The sequence below is a fragment of the Egretta garzetta genome, unplaced genomic scaffold (genome assembly GCF_000687185.1).
Source record: "Egretta garzetta isolate BGI_Z169 unplaced genomic scaffold, ASM68718v1 scaffold397, whole genome shotgun sequence".
NCBI classification, from domain to species: domain Eukaryota; kingdom Metazoa; phylum Chordata; class Aves; order Pelecaniformes; family Ardeidae; genus Egretta; species Egretta garzetta.
The window spans coordinates 47187-71935 of NW_009260493.1; the positions used below are offsets into that span (position 1 = coordinate 47187).

Genomic DNA, 24749 nt, shown 5'->3' on the forward strand with positions numbered 1-24749 from the left:
TTTTTCCTATCTGACGTATTTGTGGATCCATTTCACAGGATATTTTACCAAGAAAAACTAATTTTAAAAGTACCTAGTAGTTAATTGTCTATGGGTTTCAGACCTGATTCACCACTGCTGAAATGCATGGTGTACTCTTACTTTATCTGCCTAGGCAGATGATCCTCTGTTGATCTAGTCAGTAAAGACACTTAGTCATGACTCCATGGCTCTGAGGGCAAGGGTCAAGGGCATGGGAGCCCAGGTGGTCAATCTACTGGGGTGGCTGAGGAAAAGGGGCTTGGGGAAGAGTCAACAACTGGTTGCATAGCTGGTGTCAACAACAGGGATTCAACTTTTATGGTCATCAAGTGGGGCAAAAGCATAATTTCCACAGGCTGAACAACCTGGTGACCAGGCTTTAAACCAGGAATGACAGGGGAGGGAGATGATGGCCCACAGTCAAACGAGTAGCAGACTGGGCTGGCAAAAACAAGAAAACGCAGGAGAAGACCCCCCTAAGTGTGCATATGCACCTAAATATGGAAGTGCCTACAGGACAGCATGATGGGGGAAGCTCCATACATTTTCTGGAAAATCAGCCCAAGTGGGTGCTTTCTGAGCCAGCAATGCTCCCTCAGGGCAACCAAGGCCAATAGCCTCCTGGGCTACATTAGGAAAAGCATTACCAGCAGCTAGAGGTAGGTGATCCTTCCTCACTGCTCAGCCCTGCTGAGGAAAATCAGGAGTGCTGTGTCCAGTTCTGAGCTCTCCAGTACAAGATAGACATGTACATACTGGAGTGAGTCCAGTGAAGGGGCACAAAGATGATTAATGGACTGGAGCATCTCTCATGCAAGGGTGAGAAGACTCGGATATGATCAATGTGTGTAAATACCTGATGGTGGGGGAGAAGTAAAGAAGACAGAGCAAGATTCTTCCCAGTCACAGGGCAAGAGATTGTGGAGTCTCAATCCTTGGAGGTACTGAAAACCCAACAAGATATGGTCCTGAGCAACCTGCTGTAGGTGGCCCTGCTCTGAGCAGGGACACTGAACTAGATGGTCTCCAGATAGCCTTCCCAACTTCAACAATTCTGGTATTCTGTGACTAACTGTAGGTGAAAATAATTTTAAACTAGATTTTTCTTTCTTTTTAAATTTATAAATGAGCTACTCCATACTTATTGCAAACATTTGTCAAGGATGACTTTTAGATATTGGACTTACTTTAAAACTTCTGAATAAATTTTAGCCAGCAATTGATCCAAACCTCTGTTCTGATGAGCTTATATCAAAAAAGAAACGAAGGGCTCTTAATAGTACACTCCAGGAACAGCACAATGTAATACCACCCATCAACTGGAGTCTATAAAGTTCTTCAGGGTGTGTAATTTGAAAGCCAGTGTTCAGAGAGAAGTGGGATGAGTGAAAGATGTTGCTACTCTGAATTGCTTTGCTACCACCTTTAGTAATAAAGGCTCATGAACAAGCCGCTTTAAAAAAAAACCACACAGGAAACAACACAACTGAATCACTACAGAACAAGCCTTATATCTTTAATTTCTCTTTCTGAAGCTCTCACCTTCATGCCCACCTACCACTTACCAGTCGATTTGTGTGACAGTACAAGCCTAATTGTTGTGATCAAAACAGCCGTTTTTTAAAGCAAAATGTTATTTAACCTCATGAGTCTGACACAGAAAAATAAGTAAGGTAGGCATTTCTCCTCATCAGCAGGCCTTGCATTTAATACTGTGATTTAGTTTACTTGTAGTGTCTGCTTTTCTCTTTGCCTCCTGTTTTTTGGAGATCGCTGTTTTGTTCTAGATCTTTGGGGGCTAATTTTTTTTCAGATTGTATTCTTTTCCTGCTTACCTTTCCCCTAACTTTTTCCACAATCTCCAGAATTACTGGTTAAATGCAGGATGGTCTGAAGTAAAATGTCACTGATTATACCAATTTCCGCATCTTTTAATTATCAATAAAGCATAGCATTGTAGTAAAGGGGGGGGTCCTCAGTTAGTTAAGTAGCCCTCCAACACCTACCTGGAAGTATTTAGGCATTCTGATGGATATTCTTGATTTGGTCCTAAAACCTTGGAGATGGAGCTTTCCTGACACCCTGCTTCATCAAGCTGTTTTAGTGCATCACTGTACATAAGAGTGGAAAGTGTTTATCAATGTCTATTAATAGAACTAATGTATATAGAACACATTAATATATATAAAAATCATCTCTTGTCTTGAAGACAGGCACCACCTATGCATGAAGCCTGCAATAATATTTTAATGGATAGAACATAAAAAAAAAGTTAAAATATTTTGACAATTCTTTAGTGCTTCAGGAATAGCACAAGCTATAATCGTTCTGCTTTGTCTTTTATCTATTCCCAGTCTTCCTCAATTTCCTCTCTTATTTGGCTTTATTTTAACATCTCTCATTTGGTGTGTGAATTAACCACTGCTTTTGGGTCAGAGCTAGCTCAAGGAGCAACCAAAAGAGATATCAGAAAAGATTAGCACACCTCAGGGGGTGGTGGGCTGGTAATTTTGTCAGTAATGGAAGAGGTAGGAATTGCCTGTTTGAGGCTCAGGCTCAATCCTAATTGTTGCTTTGTTGCTATATAAGAGAGAGCTGTGCTTGGTGAAAACTGCTGCTGTGCATGGGCAACCACTTTTTTCAGCCTGTTTTGGGGACGTGATGATGCCAACAGGAGCAACTCCAAGGGCAGGTTATGTGAAAAAGTATAAACATAACTTCCGAGCTCACTGGAGAAAAGAGAGGCTTGCTCTTAGGGGTCTCTTCTGCTCCTGTCTCTTTTCATCCCTCAAAATTATGTTTGGAACAGATATTTCAGTTTTATTTCTGATTTGGCAAATGTCTGTTTCAAGAAACTCTTGAAGGGAAAAAACCTGATTCCATGTTGAATTATGCTAATTCCAGTCCAGTACTTCTCCAATTGCCCAGCTGTGAGTGATTCTTAGACTGTGATTCATGCATTGACACTAATGGCACATATTTTTGAGTAAGTAGCCAAAAATATTGTATTTGTTTAAACAACAAGAAATAATTACTGCAACAGTGTTGTAAATCAACTGAAATAGATTTTAGTGAACTACCTCCCACCTCCAAAAAAAGAAGAAAAAAAAAATCAAAATTAATAGTTGAAGGTAATTTTCTGCAAAATGTACATGCTCTCATTTTAGGTTTCCTCCCTCTGAATTTGTGTCCTTTCCTGTGGACAGATAGACATACTTCCTTGCCTATGCCATGACTCAATAAGTAATGAATTAGACATAAAGCCTAACTAAATATAATAGAAGTATGAGAATGAGGTGTAAGGAAGATAAAATGCCGAGCAGCTACGCACTGAGATTGAATAGACTATAATGAACAGGAAGGATTGTATTCCTTCCAAACCTGTCTCCAAGCTTAAACTGAGGAACAGATTTTGCATATGAGAAAGTTAGCTTAACTTTAAAATTTTATTTTTTTCCTCTGTTTTATATTCTGTGCCAGATTTATGCATAAACTGAAGCCAAAGAGCTATAATATGGCGATGGGTTTTTTTTACCACTGAATTAGTAGATCAAACCTTATTTGTATGATTTAAGGATTGCTTTTATTCTTTGTGTGGGTGCTGACTGTATGTTTCGATTCTCGGTTAAAAAGCTCCACACCAGTAATAAATCCTTGCTTCTAATGGTACCCTCTGAAACTAAATCCTTTCAGGAACTTCTCCAACAATTTACTTTAGAAAAAAGAATTTCAGTTGTAGATCATTTCGTCCAACCTGCTTCTTGAAGCAAGACCGTTGCCAACACCAGCTTAGACCAGCTGTGACTTTGTCTAACTTTCTTGAAAATCTCGAAGGGTGGAGAACACACAGCCTCTCTTGGTACCTGTCTCAGGGTTGCAGCACCCTTCTACAATCCAGCCTGAACCTTCCAAGCTGTAGTCTACAGCATTTAGTTGCCTTTTGATTTAACATTCACTGCTCCTGAGAAGACCTTTGTTATACCCTGTTTGTAATGTCCCTTCAAGCAGTTGTAGACTGCAGTTTTGTCTGTCCCCTCCCCTACACACTTTGCTTCCTTCTCACAGGACTGAACAGATCCAGTCACTCAACCCCTCCTTGTAGGCCATGCGCTGCATTTCTCTGATCATCTCCACAACAGGGGGAGACACCCAACATCCTTGTTGAGCTGAGGGGCCTGAAACTGGAGACAGGCACAGCCTGAGAAGGACCAAGTAGAGATGGGGGGGAAATAATTTCTCTTGTTCTTCTGACCCCATTCTTCCTAATATAACTTGCATGCAATTTGCCTTATCCACAAAGAGAGAATGCTGTTGGCTTATATTTTATTTGGTTTCCATTTTCCAGGAGGGCTGCTGCTCCGCCCTGTGTTTTTCCAACCTGTACTGATGCATGGGTTTATTTGGCCCTGGGTACAGAATTTTATACTTCTCCTTGTTGAACTTTGGGAGGTTTCTGTTGGTTCACTCCTCCAGGGTCCCTATAACACTGAGGTTGTGCTATGTAGTGTTATCAACCTCCCTCCAGCCCCAATTTAGTATCATTCACAAATTTGAAGGTGAATTTATTATCATCATCCAGATTATTGGTAAAGATATTAAAGAGCATTGGCTCCAGAGTCAGCCTCTGGAGTACTTATTACCTACCAGAAGCTACCTGTTGAGCCATTACTGCTACATTTCGATTCTGGTGATCCAGCCTATTTTCCACCCATGTATCTCTCTGTCTGCTCAGCCTGTACTTCCCTGGCTTACAGGTAAGAATGTTGTAAATCAAAAGCCTGACTACAGTTAAACTCTATTGCATCCACTACCTTCCTTTTGATCATTTAACTAATTGTTTCATCATAGAGTCAATCAGGGTGACGAAGCACAATCCAGTTTCCTGGATCCTCCTTGATTTCATCAAAGTTGAGTTAGCCTTCTATTTGTCAGGGACCTCTTGATTTTTTCTAAGCAATAGATAGTAGTGTAATGAATACATTGACCAACTATTTCAGCACCCTGAAATGAACCCCATTTGGCTTCAAGGATTGGAATTACTCTTCAGGGTAATTGCTAATACTCTAAGTAATTCCCTAACCTGTCAATATGCTTCTGTTGACTTTGCCAGTGAAATCTGGCACACACAAAAAAAGAAAAGATGTTGAAGGTTTCAGTCTATTCCATGTAGTCAGTTACTAGGTTTTCTCACCATTTGTCAACTCATCGTTCTCACTGAAATTTCATTTGTTGCTGCCATACTTGTAAAATCCCTTCTTGTTACCCTTTGTGTCCCTCACTAGTTTTAGGCATAAATGCTCAAACATTTGGTACTCCTCCTTTGCTGCCTGCTCTTATTTCTTTTGCCTTTTAGTTCATTAAGGGGCTTCTTGCTTAGCCAAGTGGATCTTCTGCTGAAATACCTGGTCTTCATCTGCAATGGGATGGACTTGTTCCTGAGCTCTCAATAAGTTTTCCTTAAAATATTGTCTAGTTGCCTTGACACTTTTCCCCACCATGTCTGCAAGAATATTCTGCCTATCAGTGCTACTGTGTGCAGTAGAGCAAGGGAAGTGATTATTCTGCTTTTATTTGGTGCTTGTTAGACCATATCTGGAATACCACATCCAGCTTTGTGCGCCTCATTAAAGGAAATGTGTTAATAAACTTCAGTAAACCTAATGGAGAGCCACCAAGGTGGGAGCATGTGCATTGTGGCTAGGAGAAGTGGATTTGTTCAGCCTGGAGAAGAAATGGCTTTTGAGCATGCCTAGCCTAAAATCTACAAGGAGGTTGTCAAGGCCCTTTATTAACGATGCCTGATGGGAGACTGAGAAACAGGAGTCATAAACTGAAGCAGAGGAGGCTCTGACTAGATATAGGGGAGAAAAAAAACATGATGATGAAAATAATTAGGCTGAGAAAGGTTGTGCAGTCTCCATCCTTGGAAGGTTTCAAGACCAGACTTGTGTAAAGCCTTGAGTGAGCTGACCCTGCTTTGAGAGGGAGGTTGGACTACAGACATCCCAAGTTGCTTTCCAGCTTGAATGATGCTATGATTCTGAAGACTTACTAAAGTTAATGCACATAGTACTTTTATGCAGTAACTTACTGCCTTTGATTCACATGCTTTAACTTCCCTAAACATTTCCTGATAGCCAAGTGTTAAGGATTTTTCTGAGAATACACTCTGATGCTTTGCAGTAAACAAGCTTTTATTATTTTATTTTCAGTAAGCTGAAAGTATACAAAGACAACAGCATGATGGTGGGATAAGGATAATTTTCAGATCTATTGCTTAATTTGTCCTTCAGGAAAGTTATCTAGGCCTTCCTAGATAGGCCTTCCTATCAGCTGGACATATAGCTGTGAAGATGTGATAATATTATCAGTTTATGTTAGAAAGTTAGAATGCAATTCAGGAGAACTGGAGATTCCTACCACAGATAGTTTTTGTTGGTTAACAAAGAAAATCAATGTTGTAGCCTAGATGGTAAAAACTTCTGATTAGAAGCCTGCATTTCAAAGACACTGAGCTTGTGTAGTTCCCACTGATTTCAGTGGAGCTGGATCTGCTGTCTAACTCTGAAAACAAAGCAGAAATATTTGAATTGTTGCTTGCACATATGACTACCTAAAGCTGTGTATCTAACTTAATTTAAAGCACTTAGCTCTACGTAAAGAGATACTCCTTATGGAGTAGTTTTGTATTTCTCACACAGCAGATAGCAAAGCAAATGAGATTAGAAAGTACTTGGAATCTCTTGAGTGTACATAATTTTTATTTATCATCTACTATATGAGTTCAGTTGGTGGGAAATAGACACACATGGAGATTAGACACATGGACTATGTGTGGCAGGACTAGAGATTTTTGTCCAGAGGTTGTATTTGTCAGCAAGAGGATCTTGATGCAATATTGATCTTGCAAACTACAGTCCATCGAACTATTTTTGTAAAAAGTACTCGGGAATCATTCTTACTTGTTATCAAAATGTCTTCTCCATCTTATGAGTTGCCATAAGGCATTTTAAAAGGTCTCATTTTACAGATAACATACTGTTTCTTTTTAAATTGTGGTCTTGGCTATGAAAATTTTGCAATTTGTTCGGACTGTGTAACATTTTGAAATAATTAATTAATCTTTCTCTAGATATAGGCAAAAATGTTCTATCAGAAGCAGTGGAACTTGTCCCCACTGCAAAAATTCACGTTTGTTTTACTTCCACAGGATTTAAATTTTAGCACACAAAGCAGATTTTGAGGTAACAGTAATTGTTTGTATCCTCATGCCTTGTCTTGAGTGCCTGAATTTTTTCAGATTTTATTTGACAGTGGTGTTATTAAGTACTGCTTTGCCTTTGTATATTTTATTGATGTCCAAACAGAGGAAGAATATACTTGAATCCAACCAATTCAGGTTTTAGCTTTCTTCTGCCTAAGCAGGATTTATCAGGGCAGCAAGATGATTGCTGCCAAAGAGCTCTCTGCATCCAGCACTGAACAGTGTAACTGATTGGTCATTAAATCACTGCGAACTCTCTGCCAGAGTTCAGATTCAGCCTTCAGGCAAAAGAGACAGCACTGTGAATTTCAGTAAAGTCATGTTTAGATATACAAGGCTGAGATCAGTCCTTCAGTTCAGCTCATCAGTCCAGGCATTGTAAATAAGTGTGCAAAAGGCATCACAGGCTTTACCTGGAACATAGCATTGACTCTGCCTGCCTGCCTGCTCATCTTAAAACTTAGACTTTTGTCAACAACATTTTACACTGCGCTTTTTATCATTGTGTGAGGGAACCTAACGTGACATTATCAATGTTGCTGGTCATGCCCAAAAAGCTGCTATAGTTTAAATCACCAGTTCTTCAGTGAAATTTTTAAGAGCCAGAAAAGGCCACAAAAGTTGCATTGCCAAGTGTTGCAGCTTGTGGCCAGGTGCCTGCCATGCAACGGAAATCAAGTTCTGAGCTAGGTGCTAGTGAAATGCATGGGGAGAATGAGGCACTTTTCAGGAATGCTCACCATGCAGCTGCCTGATAGCCCACAGGGACCTGAGGCAAGAAGGAGCAACCCATCCTCCTTATTAAACATACCGTTCTACTATTTCCATTCCCAAGGTCGGATCATCTCTTTCTCACAGAAAAGTCAGAGAACAAGTCCTGTTGTAACAGTGACTGGAAAACTTGCTTGGAACCCCACATTTTCAAATATTACTGTATTTTAACCAACACCCTACTGGCTGTTTTAAGGGAGTATCTCTCACTTTGTTTTCTTGATGTCGTTCTGCTTTTTTGAAATATCTCTGAAAGTAGATTAAATAACTTCTGTCATACGCCATAGTCACTGGCCCGTAGGCAGTGCTCTGGGATAAGGGAGATGTAGATTTAAGTTCAAGCACCAAATTAAGCTGAATAGGGATTTGAACTTGAAAGGAAACTGGTGCACAAGTGCTCACAGATACCCCTTCTTCTTTGGCTCAGTTTTAGGTTTAGACCTGATTGAGCAGTGCAAAGAATTTTCTAAGGCTGTAGTCAAAAAGGAAGATGATTGCTTTGTCCAAGGGTCTGGTGTGGGCTTAGCTACAGGGTCTCAAAAGCACTGAGGCAGGTGTGCATGTGCTGGTAGTCAGCACTGGTTTTGTCACAGTGAGATTAGGAGATGCTCAATCTGTGTTCGCGTTACAAATTATAGTGGAATAGCCATCTGGTCATTTGAAATTTCTTTTGCATTTTCCTATAGCAATAATATTCAAAATTTTGTTCATAAAAGCCATACCTAAAAAATAGTATATTTTTAAACAGCAGATCTGATCACTCATTAAGTCTTACGTGTTAAAATTTCACTAAGGAATTCCTAATGAAAGTAAAAGTATGTAGTCTTTGGTAAAAGGTAGCAATGTAAATCATAAAATCATAGAATAGCTTGGGTTGAATGATCTAAAATTCCATGACCAGAAAATCTGTACACTAATTTTTTATAAAAAATAATTATAATCTTCATTAATTAAATTTAAAGGTTTGGTTGAGTCAATCTCTTGTGTGCCACCACAGTAATGCCTTGGTGATGAGTTTATGAAATTGACATTTTGGGGGGGAATATGGTATTTAATTATTTATTCATTTCATGTGGGACGCTGAGAACTATGCTTTTGTAATCATACATATGCCAAATAAGCATAGAGTGGGATGTCACGGCCTAGGTAGTGAACTGATTAAATCAAACTGGCAGGGAATGATCCAGGGGGATGGAAAGTTCATGCTGCCACCAGGTTAAAGCTGTGAATATCTCCCCCTTAATGGCATTCACACAGGAATCAAGGGAAATGTGTAGAGGGCATGGTGGAAATCTTTGACATGCTGCTGGCTACTGCTGCTCGGTTCCGCATGATGAACCTTCAAGGGGAGGAATTTGTGTGCCTTAAGTCCATCATCCTACTCAACTCTGGTAAGTGGTGTGCTTTGCTGTCACTCGGGTCATTGTGGTTGCTTCTGCATGTGGTTGAATGCTGCTTGTTGGTGCTAATGATGTTTTCATTTTGAGACAGCAGCAATCAAAAGGGGGCTGTCAACATAGATGCAGGCAGAGCCACCAGGCAGGGATGGAAGCGGGCAAACCTATTCAGTGGTGTAGATGGGACCCAGCAGACTAATACAGTAAGTAGCTGGTACACTGCATACAGCTGATTGCGGAGGATGGTCAGAGCAGTGTTTTGAACTAGGTGCTGGCAGGTCTTAAAGCTCTGGTTAAAAGACACTGAAGTAGCTGGAAGCCACACTTAGCACATCCAAAGGCAATGCTTGGTTGTAAATCTACAACTCCTTTTTTGGCCATGGCAAAATAAGGGGAAGTAGTGGCCAAAATGTGGCTGAGTTTATCATGGTTTAGTTTATATTAAAGTACAGGCATCTAAAACTGATGTTGTCACCTTCCACTTCCTTTATAGTTGATGAAATAAGTATTTTTGGGCTGTAATTCTCATTCTGAAGTACAGTTCAAAAATAAGTGGCTAGATAACAAGTGGAGGTATAGATATAAATATGTAAGGTTAGCTGACTTGTATTCTGCATGAGATGGTTGACATATGTAAATTCAAGTCAAGGCATGTGAGAGAAAATTTCTGTTGCACACCAAAGGATCCTTTTCTACTTGAAATGAGAAAAAACTCCAGGAAATTTATATTTAAATGCATAAATAAGGCCCACAATGTTCTGGTGGAAATGATAGAGGTCTAAAGTAATCATATAGGCACCAACATAAAAATTTTAGACTCAATTCTCTGCTAAGTTTTTACCTAATGACTAAAGATGTCAGATTTTCCCAACCCTGAGAATTTACCATCTTGTTCTCCCCTTTTCCTGTTGGGTTTAAACTCATAGATAGTACCAAGCTCTAGACAAAACATATGTGGAGGGCTGTATGTCCTTTTTATTCAATGGTTTAACAGATCCCTTGCCCAAGCTGTATGAAATACAAATTCAGGTAATTCCCACCAAAGGCTAACTCTAAACACAACAGACTTTGCTTTATTATCAGCACTTCTTTATGGAAACTTGGACCTGATCTACTCAAAAAAAAAAAAATCAAGAAAAATGATCTATTTATACAATGAAATATAAAATGTTTCATTTATGTTCTATGAGATACTAATGTGGTTCAGGTTTTGTTGTGATTGTCACCAATTACCAAAAAGTGACATCTAAGGCAAGCACCTGGCATATTAGGAATGAAGGCCTATTGTTTTTATTTTGGATGCCAGGGTGTGACAATTGTAATTACTGCTTGACATTTTACTTTCCTTTCATTGTTCTGATAATTATAACAGAATATTTCCTAGAGTATATGTTCTTCCTGAAAAGTGATGCTCCTCCAGATTTTTAGCTAATATGTTCAAATGTAATTATCCTCTAAAATAAATTTAGAATATGTAATTGATTTATAGAAATACTGAGTTAGAAAAAAAATAGAATCAGAAGTTTGAATAAAACACATTAAATGTTCATGTCTTGAACACGAAGACTTCAAGCCGTGTTGTGAGAGTTTTTGTCCCCCTGCTGTATTTAATATTGATCCAGAAAACTAAATTTGGTATTTAGACAAAACTCTGCCAGACCAGCGAATCTCGCTACGTTAATGGGATTTTTCATTTCAAGATTCCCCTAAGGAAAAATTGTAAAAAAGAAATATAGCAAGCGAAGTCAGTGATAATCAGACAAATTTCCTTCTGCATGTAAGAGAGGTGGGACCACTGAATGAGGCTAGGAGATACTAGGTCTTCATTCCTTCAAGGTTCATATCCAGCAGGTTTGAATCAGTAGTGCTCTGTGTGGTAGAAAAATTAGGAGGCTAAACTGCATTACAGAGATAAGTAGCGTAACTTGGGGTATGTGTAATAGTTGTGTGAGCATTGTTTGGCACAGATATCCTAAAATGTCTTGTGGAGATGTTTTTCTTCATAGAATGTAGCCAGCCTCCTTAGGTAAAGTGTTGGACACAGATGAAATACTATGTGGTCTGAAGCACACGGTGTACATGATGCATATGGAGAGGCTGAGAGAGCCGGGTTTGTTCATCCTGGAAAAGGGAAGGCTAAGGGAAGGTCTAACTGCAGTGCTCAGATAGCTGATGAACAGGTTATGGACAAGCCAGGGCCAGATTATTCTTAGATGTGCAAGAGGAAAAGACAAGCTGCAATGGAGAGAAACCACAGCAAGGAAGATCCTGACTAGATGAAGAGAACAAAAAATCTTCTCAGTGAGGGGTTAAGTGCTGGAACAGGTTGGCCAGAAAAGTGGTAGGATCTCTATTCTCGTTGATACTCAAAACTCAGCTGGACAAAGCTCCGGGCAGCTTGACCTAACCCTGAAGGTACCACTATTTGAGCAGGAGGTTGAAATAGATGACCTCCAGGCCTCCCTTAATCTGATATTTTTTTTTTTTTTTTTGTGATTGCACATGTAAAGATACACAGATCTTCTATTAAAGAAACAGCAGATAAACACACAATGAATTTTTGGCCCTTATGTTATCTGTATTATATATGCGTACAATTAAAGCAGCTGATGTCAAATTATTTAAACAAGTAGAATAATTAATCAAATTGGATCAATTATGCTACATTTCATATTTAAAAGCAGTCTGCATTTGCATTCTAAAGCTTTGCATGGATTTAATTCACTGAGTGCCCACAAACATTTCTTTATTAAATCCTTGGAAATGTGTTAGTGTCTTCACATGAGGTAGTGCTGTTGGACATTTATTTTCTTTTTTTTTGGTAACAACTTTCAAGGCTGTTTAGTATCTTTACACCCCTTTTCCGTGTGATCTTGGGCAAAATGTAAGTGATTTTTTTTTTAGTTTCACTCAGTGTCTGTGGAAAAGATGGGATGTTTTGTTTATAAAGCAGAATATACATTTACGATACTTCTGAATTTTTCCTGAGATATCAAGGCGACAGCATGTCTGTAACAAGGACAACATTGTCTCTAGCTAAATAACAAACCAGAAGGTGCTCCTCTAAAGCTGCAGCAATAAATCTTTCAACTAAAAAGCAAATTTTACTTTCAAAAACCACATTCAGCTCAATAATAAAGGGCTGGTTTTTAAGATTGGAAAATAAGTACTAGAAACATGAAAGGGCAACATGATGCCACATGATTTACTTTTGAGTGTGTCTGGAAAAAGGAGTGGTGTTATGTGGCAAAGCAACAGGCTTTCATTTTGGAGATGAAGATGTAGGTCATGTCTGCCATAGCAGCTGATTTACCTAATTAGTTGGCTGGTTAGTCCATAGAGATGGGAAGATTTAGCTGCTTTTATGCATCCTGTAGACCTCCTGATACATCATTCCGTGTGACTGCTTGTTATTCTATTCTCCTGATTTTTCCAGTTCCTGTTAAATTGTGCTTTTTATTTATTTCTTTATTTTGGGTGTGGATGATTGCATGGTACAGAGCTGAATTTGCTCATAACTCAGCCTGGCTTGCTACAGATCTAGCGCAATGGGGCACAGTGGAAGGGGAAGAAAAACCTTGGGTACTGTTTTGTAAGCCTGAACTCTAAACATAAAGATAGTTTAAACTGGGGTTTATTGTGACAGAAAAGATGGAGAGGACATTGTCCTCTACGGTAATATACAAAAATATATCACTATATATAGTGACGCATATAAAATTATATCACTATATATCAACAGCTGGCACAACAGCGCTGCAGTCCCTGAGGGACCCTGTTCTGCACAAAGCTTTGTGTTATGGGCACAGACCAATAGGCTTTACTGGTTTGCAGGGTAGTGCTTTCTCTACTCTCGCTCCTATTATGTTTTACAATACTGACCTAAGGAAAGAGCTGGAAAACAATCTGGTAGCTATTCAATTTAGGCTTGCTTTCAGCTTCAGAGCTTGGAAAGACCTTTGAGACTGTTAAAACTCACTTTGCTAAGACAATTTTCTCTACTCTTGTTCCAAAGCTATGCTCGTGTGTGTATGTATGTGATGGATAGCTGGCATTTCTTTGGGGGAAATATCTGGTCATTGGCCTGGGGCAGGAGCAATCACTGGGGGCAGGGGGGCAGAAAGGAAAACCAAATGTCATTTTTCTTGGCAGTTATTGACTAGGAATTGCCTGAAGTCTCTATATTTTTGGGGGAATGCTTTTCTTGATTTACGCTTTTTAATAGCTTCTAGACTAGACCTAGGTGAGAAACAATTCCTCCTAACAGATTTTTTCTTTTGCTGGTTTCAAAGGTATGAAAGCAAGGGGTATTGCTACAAGGGCACAATAGCATCCTCTGGCTGAAGTAAGCTGCCCTGGGGGCACTATGGACTTATGAGACTAATGTTTCCTTCTAATGGACTGTGTTTTGCCAGTAATATTTAAGAATCTTGCCCCTACAGGTACCTGCTAAGCTGTAAAGCCTGGTATTGTCAGTAGGCATATGTGAGGGTTGTTAAGAGTCATTCAGCTGAGAAAAGCCCCAGGAGCTGTTTCTCTTTGGTGAATTCATTTCAGTAAAAATAATAATAATCATAAAAAGCTTTGTGAGAAAAGAGGCCATTGTACTATCTATCTGTATCAAATGCAAAGCAATATTCATGCCAAAATTGAGAGCTCTGACTGGCAGTTTTCAAAAGTTGTGTTTTGAGTTACCCTTTTGGCTTTTTTAACCAGTCTCTCTCTCTCTCACTTGCTCTCTCTTTCAGAGACACTCATGCTGACATTCACAAACACAAATTTGTATTTCTTTTTAGTACAGAAGACCCAAAGTCATAAAACCTACTTGCAGGTTACAGTAGTTCTAGGTGTTATGTCCTTGAAGTACCAAAACGATGTGAGGAGGTGAGGTGTGTCAAGAAGATGGTAAAAAAAAAAAATCTCCATTTTCCTGACTGCTAAGATATATGGAAAAATATTCTTGTCTTCAAATCCGATGGTATAGCCCCCAGGCTACAAACAGGCTAGAGTATATATATCTGTGTATGTGTGCATGTTAGTGTGTGTGTGTGTGTGTGTGTGTCTTTTTTGTCATAATATCACTAACTGCACATTGTGGTATATATATGAAGTTTTAAAGAAAAGCAAAATGAAAAGTAATTCCAGAAACCATTTTTTTCCAAGGGCAAAATCCAAATTTCTTCTTGGCTCTGTGAGCTGATACAAAAGGGCACAGGATTTGTCAAGTACGTTATAGGCACAAGACAATGAACATACCATGATCAAGCCGGTTTAATTGTACATACAACCTAAGCTTTTGCTGCCTCAGGACTGGATAATGGTGATACGACCTGTTTAGAGTTATTGGCTCAATCCAGAAGATTAAAAAACTGGTGCTGAATGCAACAGCTGTCTTTTGGCAGCACAGTGCTCCTGTGACCTGATTCACATTGGCTGTATGCTGTCGTCCAGAACAAATTAAAGATAAAAACGTGTGAGAGAGTTTAGATTTTCCCATAGAGAGAGCTGATTTGCTTCATGCACCCAGGGTTTACTACTGTCAAAAGCTCTTATGCCTGGGTTAGCATGTTTTATAGGAGCTGTAGAGGGGCTGATGGAGGGCGAGTTTGAAGGTGTTTTGATCTCTGGAAAAATTTCCTTCTCGTTCAAATCTTCAGGCTGCTCACTTTCAGCAGTAAGCAATGTAAGATGGCTAAATTGTCACAGGTTGTTTTGGTCATGTTTTTTAAAGGAGACCCGGGTTTGCAGGTGAAGGAGCACATCTTTCAAAGCTCTTGCTTGGTTGGGAGGGTTTTGTTGAGGTGTGTGCATAAACAAATGCTGATTTTGTTTGCATGTTTCATGGTATTATATTATCCAGTCCTAGATTGAGTACCAAACCACCAAATATCAAACGTTAAACAGCAGAGAAAAATGCCCAAAACTGCCAAAGGCCTGGTCTGGTCTGTAAGTATTGCAGAGCTCTCAAGGGGCAACAGCATCTCCTCAAGGGTTTGGAGCTGAGGGGCTGAGAGAAAAGTGCAGCCCCAGGGTAGGTCTAGCTGCAAGCTGCTGGTGTCACCTGCCACCTGGCCCAGATCTTGGATGGACCTGGGCAGGGAAGAGGCAACATCTTCCTCCTCCTGCTTTGCCCACAGTGACCAAATCCAAGCCCCAGGGTCATTCAAACCAGTGACCCGGCTGGCAGGCAGGAGAGCTGACACACAGTCTGCTCCTATGGTTTAACACAGCCGAAGAGGCCAGCCATGAGGCGTACCTTGGGCAAGTCTGACGCCATCAAAGTAATTTTTGTCTGTCATTTGTTTGTTTTCTTTCTCCTTCCTACTCCAGGTGTGTACACTTTTCTTTCCAGCACCTTGAAATCTTTGGAAGAAAGAGACTATATTCACCGTGTTCTGGACAAAATCACAGACACTCTGATACACTTAATGGCTAAGTCGGGTCTTTCTCTGCAGCAACAACACAGACGACTGGCTCAGCTCCTCCTCATCCTCTCTCACATCAGACACATGAGGTGAGAGCAACCACACAGTCAGCTCTCCTGTGCTGGTCCTGTGCAAGGGAGGTTTCACAAAAGCACATGCACACTTTTCCTTCAGGGGTGGGCATGCAGACTGTGTGTAGAGCCATTGCCAAAAAAAAAAAAAAAGTCTACTTTCCATAAAGATGTATGGAATGAGTGAAAAACAGTACGTTGGGTTATGGTGTGAAAGGAGTAAACTTTTTGCTCATTTGTTTCTTCTAGTTTTCTTTTCCTTTGCTTCTTGTTTTAATAGTGCTGTAAGCAGTATCTACGTTTAATGTTATGTGCATCTTGTATTCCATTTGAAAAGTACCAAGTAGAATACTAACATAGCAGCAGCCTACTTCTGCAAACTCTAGTCTCCTATAAGATAAGATTTAATAGATCACTTTTATGTAGCCACTTTTCACAAGTGGCCTGATTGCAAATCACTTTAGAAAAGAGATTAGGATCATTATGTGTATTTTATGGATGAGGATAAATGCAGACCTATTAAATCCCAATTTAGAGGACTGTGCCCTTTGCTAAGTAGAGGTGAGGTGTCTGAGGCCCTCTTGTTAGTAGTCACAGTAATGATTCTCCCAAACATAATTGCCTCTTAAAGTAGCTGCTCAGTGGCTGGAGTGTCGACAACATGACAAGTCTGTACAAAGATACAGTATAGATTTTATTTTTATGAAGGGACAAGAGATGTTGTTACACAGATTTTAATCTTCATTATTTCAGTTGATAAAATTACAGTAAGCACCACATCATGGCTACTAAAGCTGAAACATGCAGCTTTTACCTCCTGGGCTGATATACAGGTCTTCAGGAAAAAAACAAGGGGTGTGTGCATGTTGGTTTCTTTCTTTTTTTTACTTGTGTCTTTTTGGTTAATCAACCTTTTTCCTCTTAAGAAGAATTTGTATGATTAAGGGTGTTCCAGATGCACAGTAAAGTTAATTATTGTTTCTATAGTTTTGTGAGTGGATACTATTGCAGTGGGCATTTGCTAACAAATTGGCTGAGGTTATTTTCTGGGAAAAAAATCTGATATTTTAAGTTTTATTATGGGAAAACCAAGATTCATCCCATCCACTTAGTCACAGTGCCTAAATTAGGAGTCCGTGTGCTCTAGGCTACCTTTTAGGCAAAGGCGAGCAAAAGAGTCACCTTTAGAAGGCAACTTGCTCATGGGCAGTCTGAAATGTTCTCTGAAGGTGCCTCCCTCTGCTAACTGTAGCAGGAGCATACAGCAACTGTACTGTTAAGTTAGTTGTTTTGTACAAGGTGGAATTTATATGAACCTAACAAATATTATTAGCTGATAGCTTTTTTTCCCCCCTAGCATATTTAGAAAGTAACCGTTGTTTTGTTACAACCCACAGCAACAAAGGAATGGAGCACCTGTACAATATGAAGTGTAAAAACGTCGTTCCACTCTACGATCTCTTGCTGGAGATGCTGGACGCTCACCGACTGCATGCCCCTGGAGCCAGGAGTGCTGCACCCGTGGAAGAGGAGAACCGGAGCCAGCTGACAACTGCATCAGCTTCATCTCATTCCTTGCAGTCTTTTTATATAAACAGCAAAGAAGAGGAGACTATGCAGAATACAATATAAACAAAAGCCAGCATGTATAATGGTATGAGAAACCCAGCAGCGTACTACCTAGCCCGTGCTTTATTTTGTCTAGAGTGCCACCTATGTAAACACTCCAGTGACAACAGTCACCTGCATTTTCCATTTGAGTGTTTGTCAAGCGCTTGCCTAAATCAATCGTTTATCCTAAATGGAAGACATTTCGTTGCTGTGGATAGCCAGCAAGGTTTGCCAGGCTAACTTGATTTAAAATTTGCAGTGTTTTTATTTAATTTTGCATGTAAATTGGGTAAGTCCTAATCTAAACTAAACACTCATTCTACTATAAATTTATAGGCCATACCACCCATGCGTATTGGTATCTTCACGAGTGGTAGCCTTTGCTGATATCCACCCCAAATTCTGTGCTCGCTTAATCCTTTCCTTGCTTGAAACTTTGAAGCAGTTTGGTAGAGATTCTGGATGACTTTTTTGGGGGGGAGTAAATGGAAAGTTGATTGGCATCTTAGTGTGCCATAGTGAAACTGCACTGCTAGTGGCAGCCTTGGTAGTTTAGGTAGATTCCCACCTCTTTTCTTCCTACAGTAGAAAGGAACCCCTGTCTGAGAATAATACTATTTTACCTTGCTGGCTTACATCAGCAGACCACTCCTTCTCAAGCTCATACTGACCAAACGTTTAGGTTCCCTTGCCATGCCCTCTAGCCAAATTGCATTGTGTGCATTCTATCTTGTCTAATCCTACAAAGCTAAATTGTTCTGTTGCTTGGCAGTGTGTAAATCAAGGGCAAACAGCGGTAACACAGATGATAACCACTCTTAAATCAGACCAGATAATTACAAAAATCATCAGGTCTCAAAAAAAAAAAAGATCTCCACACACACACATGATCCAGCACTATTTTATAAAAAAACCCAACTCCTGTCTTTTGCTTTGTTGTGCTACAAACCAAGGGGTGAGGATGCCAGTGCAGAGTGGGATGGTCCAATCCCATTTGGTAGAGTCTGGCCTAGCCACATGTGGGAGGGCTGGCATCGCAGCCAGAGCTGTAGGCTTTGCATTGCCTTGGCTTTCGTTGGCTCTCATTGGGGCATGCTCAGAAATCCCTGTTAAGAGCCAGCTCACCTGTGACACCAGAACTGGTTAATGAGCCTCAGACATGGTGAAGACTCGGGGACTGCATGTCCAGGAAGATAAATCTGGCTTTCTTCACGCATGTGTGTAACTGTTTTTCATAAGGATTAGTCAGATTCTTCAGACCAACTGTAAATATACAAAAGGTCCACTGATGTCAACATTTTCAGCAAGATGTGAAGGAGAGAGCCTGAAGAAACCCATATCATGTGCTACTCCAAGAAATCCATACTCCGTGTTATTCAAAGTAGGAGTCGGTGCTGCTGTCTGATTGCCTCTATGCTAGAAAATTACACGTCAGGGAACGTTGCTGGGTACTGGAATGCGATTATTACACATGCCAGGGATATTTTATTAGTCTAGTGACAAACTTTGCGTGTGCTATCTGCACTTCTGGTTTACAGATGCAGTTCGGGAGTCAGCATGGACCAGGGATTATTCCAATAGCTGGTTGGAAGTGACCACCCTGCCAGTAAAGACATTTCACAGCACGTGCATAGGCTGCGCCACAGCAGCTCTCCACAGTGCTAGAGAAGGGTTCAGGGATGCTTCTTTTACTGCTATAGTTGAAACCTTTATGTTATGTTAGATTATGCTGATTGGAATATCCTGTAGTAACTAAATATAGGAAATAGCGCAACTAATGCCATACAAGAGTGCCTATGTCTAATTACGCTCCCTGTTACACAAGCAGAGCCTGTGTGCAGCGAGGTCAAGTTACATAGCAATTGTGAAGGCAGCAAGGCATAGGACGAGTTTGTGCTCCAAGTCAAGGATTCGATTCTTTAGTGAATGTACATAATGATGTCTGTAACAGTTGCATGTACATATCCGAGGATACGTGCAGTTTAGAAGCCTAAAGCTAGATGCTATCTACATTTGAGAAAATTCCTCAAAAACTCTGCAAGCCTAAACATGTGAAGCAGTCACTGTAAGTTAATAGGCCTTTTATTGATGCATATTATAGTGTCATTTTTTTTTCCTGAATGTGCTGAAGGATTTGTCTTTTTGTGTATTCAGTAAGAGTGTGTGTGTGTGTGTGTGCTTGTGTGTGTGCAAATTTGGTACCTAAAGGCTTTGGGAGGGCTCCTAGATGCCTTGAAAGAAAATGCACATTTTGTTTTGTTTAGTAGCTGTTTTTCAAATATGTTAGAAAAATCATGAATGCCCTGAAATGAGTGCAGGCTAAGATCTGAGCAGAGCACAGGAATCCCTGCAGATACACTTACGTGCTTACACCATCCTCATTCACTTGTAGCCCAGCGTGCATTAGAGCTGCTCTTTAAATACTGTACGTGCAACTTGGTGTTCTCTACAGCAGAACACACAGATCAAGCTCATAAGCTGCAAGACAAATTGGTTTAAATGAATGCCTCCCTTCCCACAGCCCAGAACAGTTCATTACATTGATTCAAGTGTAAATTTGGCCTAGAGGAAAAAAAAAAGTAGTTGGTTAATGGAGAGCAATTTACAACAGAGGGTCAGATTCTGACGGTACTTACCTAGGGCAAGTACCACTACGTTCTACAGATTTTCCCGGTGAAGCTGGATAAGCGTCATTTGAAGTGGCATGCAGCAGACAGAAGAGAATCATAATGTGTCTTGGAACAGAGGGAATAATCAGTCAGGTCACAATCTTAATTATGAACATGATGAACACCTTCCTAAGCTCACCCCTTGCAAGGAAGCAATTTAGTTTCAACCAGTCCTCCCGTGTTTGTGGTGACAAGAGGGCACCCAAGAAAAACAGTGATTCCTGGTAATACATTCATTTACCTTGGGGCAGTTTCAGGATCTGTGTCACTGACTTGTTCATGAGATTGTAACTGAAGCAGCACCTTAAAGAAGATGGTAAACCTTCCCATAGTTATCTATGAAGATGATTGTCCACATATCAGGCAGCTGAATGTGATACAAAAATGGAAATTGTTTTCATTTGTAATTCTGAATATGCTCTTGTATGCAAACAATTGTGCCTGACATTTGGTCATTGTTATTTCACAGGATGCTATTTTATGTGTGTATATATATACATATATACTTTATATTTGCAGCTGACAAACCAGTACTACCTGAATACCTGGTGCTGGATATTAAATAAAAATATATAACATGTAAAAAAAAAATTTGAAAGAAAACTATTCAAGGCAGCTAATTATGCTTTTACCAAAACATTCATAGCGATGTCTCTGGACAACTAATGAAACAATTATTTTATAATGTTTATATGTGGATTTTTTAAAAAAAAAAAAATCAAAAACCAAAAAAAACCCCTAGAACTATAGGCAATGTAATACCAGCACAAGCCAAACAGAAATAGGCCAGATGGATTTGCTTTGTGTGAAAATATGGTTGCTACTGAATTATTACAAAAAGCTTGGGAGGCAGAAGAGGAAATAGGGTGATGTGTAGCACTTAGCAGTGTCTGAGTTTCCAACAATATGTGAAAGCTACTCTGGTTTGTAGTGGTTTGCACCATGTCTCGATGTTGCAGACATGTCTCAGGTAAAACTCCCAGTTGGGGTAGTAGGATTTGTACTGGGGCAAAATAATTTAATGAGAGGTTCTTGGTGTGTGTTTGTGGTAAGTTTACTATTATGTTTCAGTGACATCTCTTGATGATTTTTCTCTTGCTGTACACTGAGGGGTTTTATAATTTTAAAATATAATTGAAGAAATAAACTCCCAAGGACATTGCAAGGACTGTCAGCAGGTCACTTGGACTTAAAATTGAAAAAAAAAAAGAGAAAACAAAAGAAAACCCAAATAAGCCCCTTCATCCAAGCCATGGTTTGCATTGGAGCTTTCATCCGTTCCAATTGATGCCAACTGATTCCTTAAGAGTTGTGCCAAAAGTTTAAAATTAAACAAGCTACCAGCAATGTAAAAATTCTGCCTCACCAGGGCCTTAATCTTATCACAGGCTTTGGCAGGAACACAGCAAGCCTCTGTTGTGTATGTAATACCCTGCTTTAAAATTAGAATGCAACCCTACCTAAAGCTAATGGGATTTTGTATATAAGGTATTCTCTGCTAAATTTCTGTGAAGTGCATTTCTTACTTTGAATAAAGAGATGGCTATTTTCAATGCTATCTGCAACTGTAATATAGCTTTACAGATAGAAATTCAACACTTGTAACAGAAGGGTCATGGTCACAACGGTCTTGTAATGCAGACCCGTCTTGCTGTCACCTGCAACTATAACATAATCTCAAATTGATGTGAGAATTTTTTTAAATTAATATTTCCCCGATATGAACATCCTACCCTTTCCACTCGCAATTCCCTTTCATCTTTCAAATGTAGATAGCCTTATATCCTGAAAGTTGTTTTCAAAGTGATTGTTGCCCATAAGGGTATTCGGTTTTGCACTGTGTTAAAAAAAAAAAAACAAAAAACCAAAAAAAACAAACACTTGCATTCAAATGTGCCTAAAGAAACAAACAAAAAAAAATTTTAAAAAAAGTATATGCTGCCATCTTGCAAATTAGTATGCTTTGTACTCCTGTGTGCCTATAATTAGAAGTCTGTTTCTTCAGAAAGTGCCCATCGGAAAATGAAGGGATAGACTGCTGGTCATGAGACTCACATTAACAAGCCACTTTATGTATCACTTTATTGTATATACTATAAAACTAATGCTTTTGTGTGCACTATGTAGTCTGTCAATGGAAAGTCCTTTCTTTGGTATAGGCTCAGCTGCCATAATGTATTTGTTGAAGTATTCTGTTCTTTCACTGATGCATATAAAATTATTGATGTCTTTGTTTTGGTGAGGTTTTTTTTCTTTGTTTTGCACCTAAAAAGTTCTAAAGAAGTCTAAATGAAAAACCTGGTAGGCAACCTGGTTGGTGCAAGATTTTTATCAATGTATTTGATGTTGAAATAAAGAATTAACCAGAGCACTTTTTTCACTAGTTATCTTTTGCAAAAATATGCTTCTCCGCTTATTGTTTTCCAGTAGCCGGTGGAACGGTACATTATTTTTTACAGAAACAGAATGTGTCTGTTTCTGTGCATCTCAGTGAAAATTGTTTCTGTATTAGTTTATTCACCTTCCGCAAAAAGCATCAGAGAGTGGCCATATCTAAAGCCAACAATGTGTTAGGCCTAGTCTCTAGCGTGCCTAATGACACCAGGGAAGTCACCTAAGTACTTAGTACTTTATATGCTTTACTGTGCTTAGTATTTCATACACTTTACATTCCTTATTTTGGCTAGCAAAACAGATTATGGTGGAAGAGACAAATCATGTGCATTTAGCCTTCTGTAGTTGACTGCCACTCACCACGAGTTAGCTAGTATCAGGTAAAATAGCACTTCTTTCCCAAGTGAAAGCTAGTCTTCGGGGAAAAAAATTGTCTTGAGTAAGCTGTCAGGAAGGGGATAAAAATAAGATACTTTTATTGACATAAAAAGGAAAGATACTTTTATTGACATAAAACCACTTTGAATTTAACCCTATCCTGTAAAATACTCTCAAAATTATATTTGGTCTTTGCAAAGAATCAAACTAGTAATCTATAGCATGTACATACTGTAGGTATTTCAATACTTGCAAATTATCAGTATCTATCAGTAATATAGAGAGAATATAGTCCCTTTATTTATTTTTTTCATCTGTTTTCTGTTCTGTTCTGGTTCCGAGTGGGACTATTGGCTCATAGGCTCTTCTCTTTTCCTACATGAAAAAGCTCTTTGTTTTTATTTACGTAAGTTATAAGGAAAAAAATTGTAAGGTTATTATTACCTTAATTCTAACCATCATCTCAATGATTAAGACAAGACAGGCAATATACCTTGTCCATGTGAAATGTCACCCTATAGCTTGTCAAACATGAAAGCAAATAGCCTATTCAGGCTCCAAAAGAAAGCTGGGGCCTGTTGGCATTTGAAAGTGCTGAGTAGAACTGAACAATGGTTCCAAATCATCTGACTGTTTTGCAGCATCCTTTCACAACAAAGAGCTTGATTGAGAGCTGCTACTTTGGCCACAAAGGGTGGGCCAGAGAAATATGAACTGATTGCACACGTGCTCAAAATAATGAAATTGTTTTTCAATGCTGCCTCAAAATCTGACAATATTCAATGGCTTTATACAATTTTTTACCCACAGTACCAAATGAGCACTGAGGTCAAATGCTCTTATGGTTCATGGAGAACTGGCTTAAGATGATAGCTGCTACATGATATTGAACTTAATCAAAAAAACGTAGCTAGACAGCAAAATACTCAGCTAAAGTCTGAACATACCTACACCTGCACAAATTGTAACAATTTGAATGGACAAAGAATTGTACAATACCTGAGATTAGGCAGCCTTTTGCCCATCTCTTTCTGGAGCACAACGTGACCACACAGTATCACAGTATGGCTGAGCTGGGAAGGCACCTCTGGAGGTTCTCTAGTCCAATTCCTACCTCAGAGCTGGGTCACCTACAGAACATTGCTCAGGGCCATGTCCAATTGAGTTTTGAATAGCCACGAAAGGAGACTCTACTGCCTCTCTGGGCAACCTGTCCCAGTGTTTGACCACCCTCATGGCAAAAATGTTTTCCTGCACTTGAATGGAATTTCATGTGGTTTAATTTGTGTCTATTGCATGTGTCGGTGGGCACAACTGAAAAGAGTCTGCCTCCCTGTTCTTCATTCCCTCCCATCATGTGTCTGCTGTAAAGGGAGAGGGTGGATGAGATGTCACCTTGAGATGTCACCTTGCTCAGACCCCTGGAGGAAAACCCACCAGGAAAAGGGTCTCTACAGCCAGGCACTGGGCACATTTCCACAGCCAGGAGCCAGCTGGGACTCCCGCTCTGTTCCTGATTTCTTACATCTGTTGGCTGAAGTAACTTGAGAAATCATACAGCAAGGCCATATCTTTTTCGCTGCAGAGCTCTTGCAGCTGAAACTCCTGGCTCACCTTTGCTGGGCCCATCACTCTCGCTTCCCTCACTACGTAGACAACGCCTTGCAGAGCAGCTGCCTACTCCCTTGGAGGAGCCCATATCCTTGCTGGGATGCATTGGGCTCTCCCCACTTCCCCCTCACCCCCCA

General features: G+C 39.7%; 1 protein-coding gene across 1 annotated transcript in view; it reads left to right on the top strand.

Moving 5' to 3' along the window:
- Positions 1–17601, top strand: part of ESR1 (estrogen receptor 1) — a gene marked incomplete at its 5' end in the record, with an annotated part of 50244 nt that extends 32643 nt beyond the window's left edge. Inside the window, 4 exon segments of the mRNA XM_009644239.2 lie at positions 9314–9447; positions 15784–15967; positions 17347–17561; positions 17564–17601. Of these exon segments, the coding sequence (XP_009642534.2) occupies positions 9314–9447; positions 15784–15967; positions 17347–17561; positions 17564–17601 (571 nt within the window).
- Between the last annotated feature and the right edge of the window lie 7148 nt (positions 17602–24749).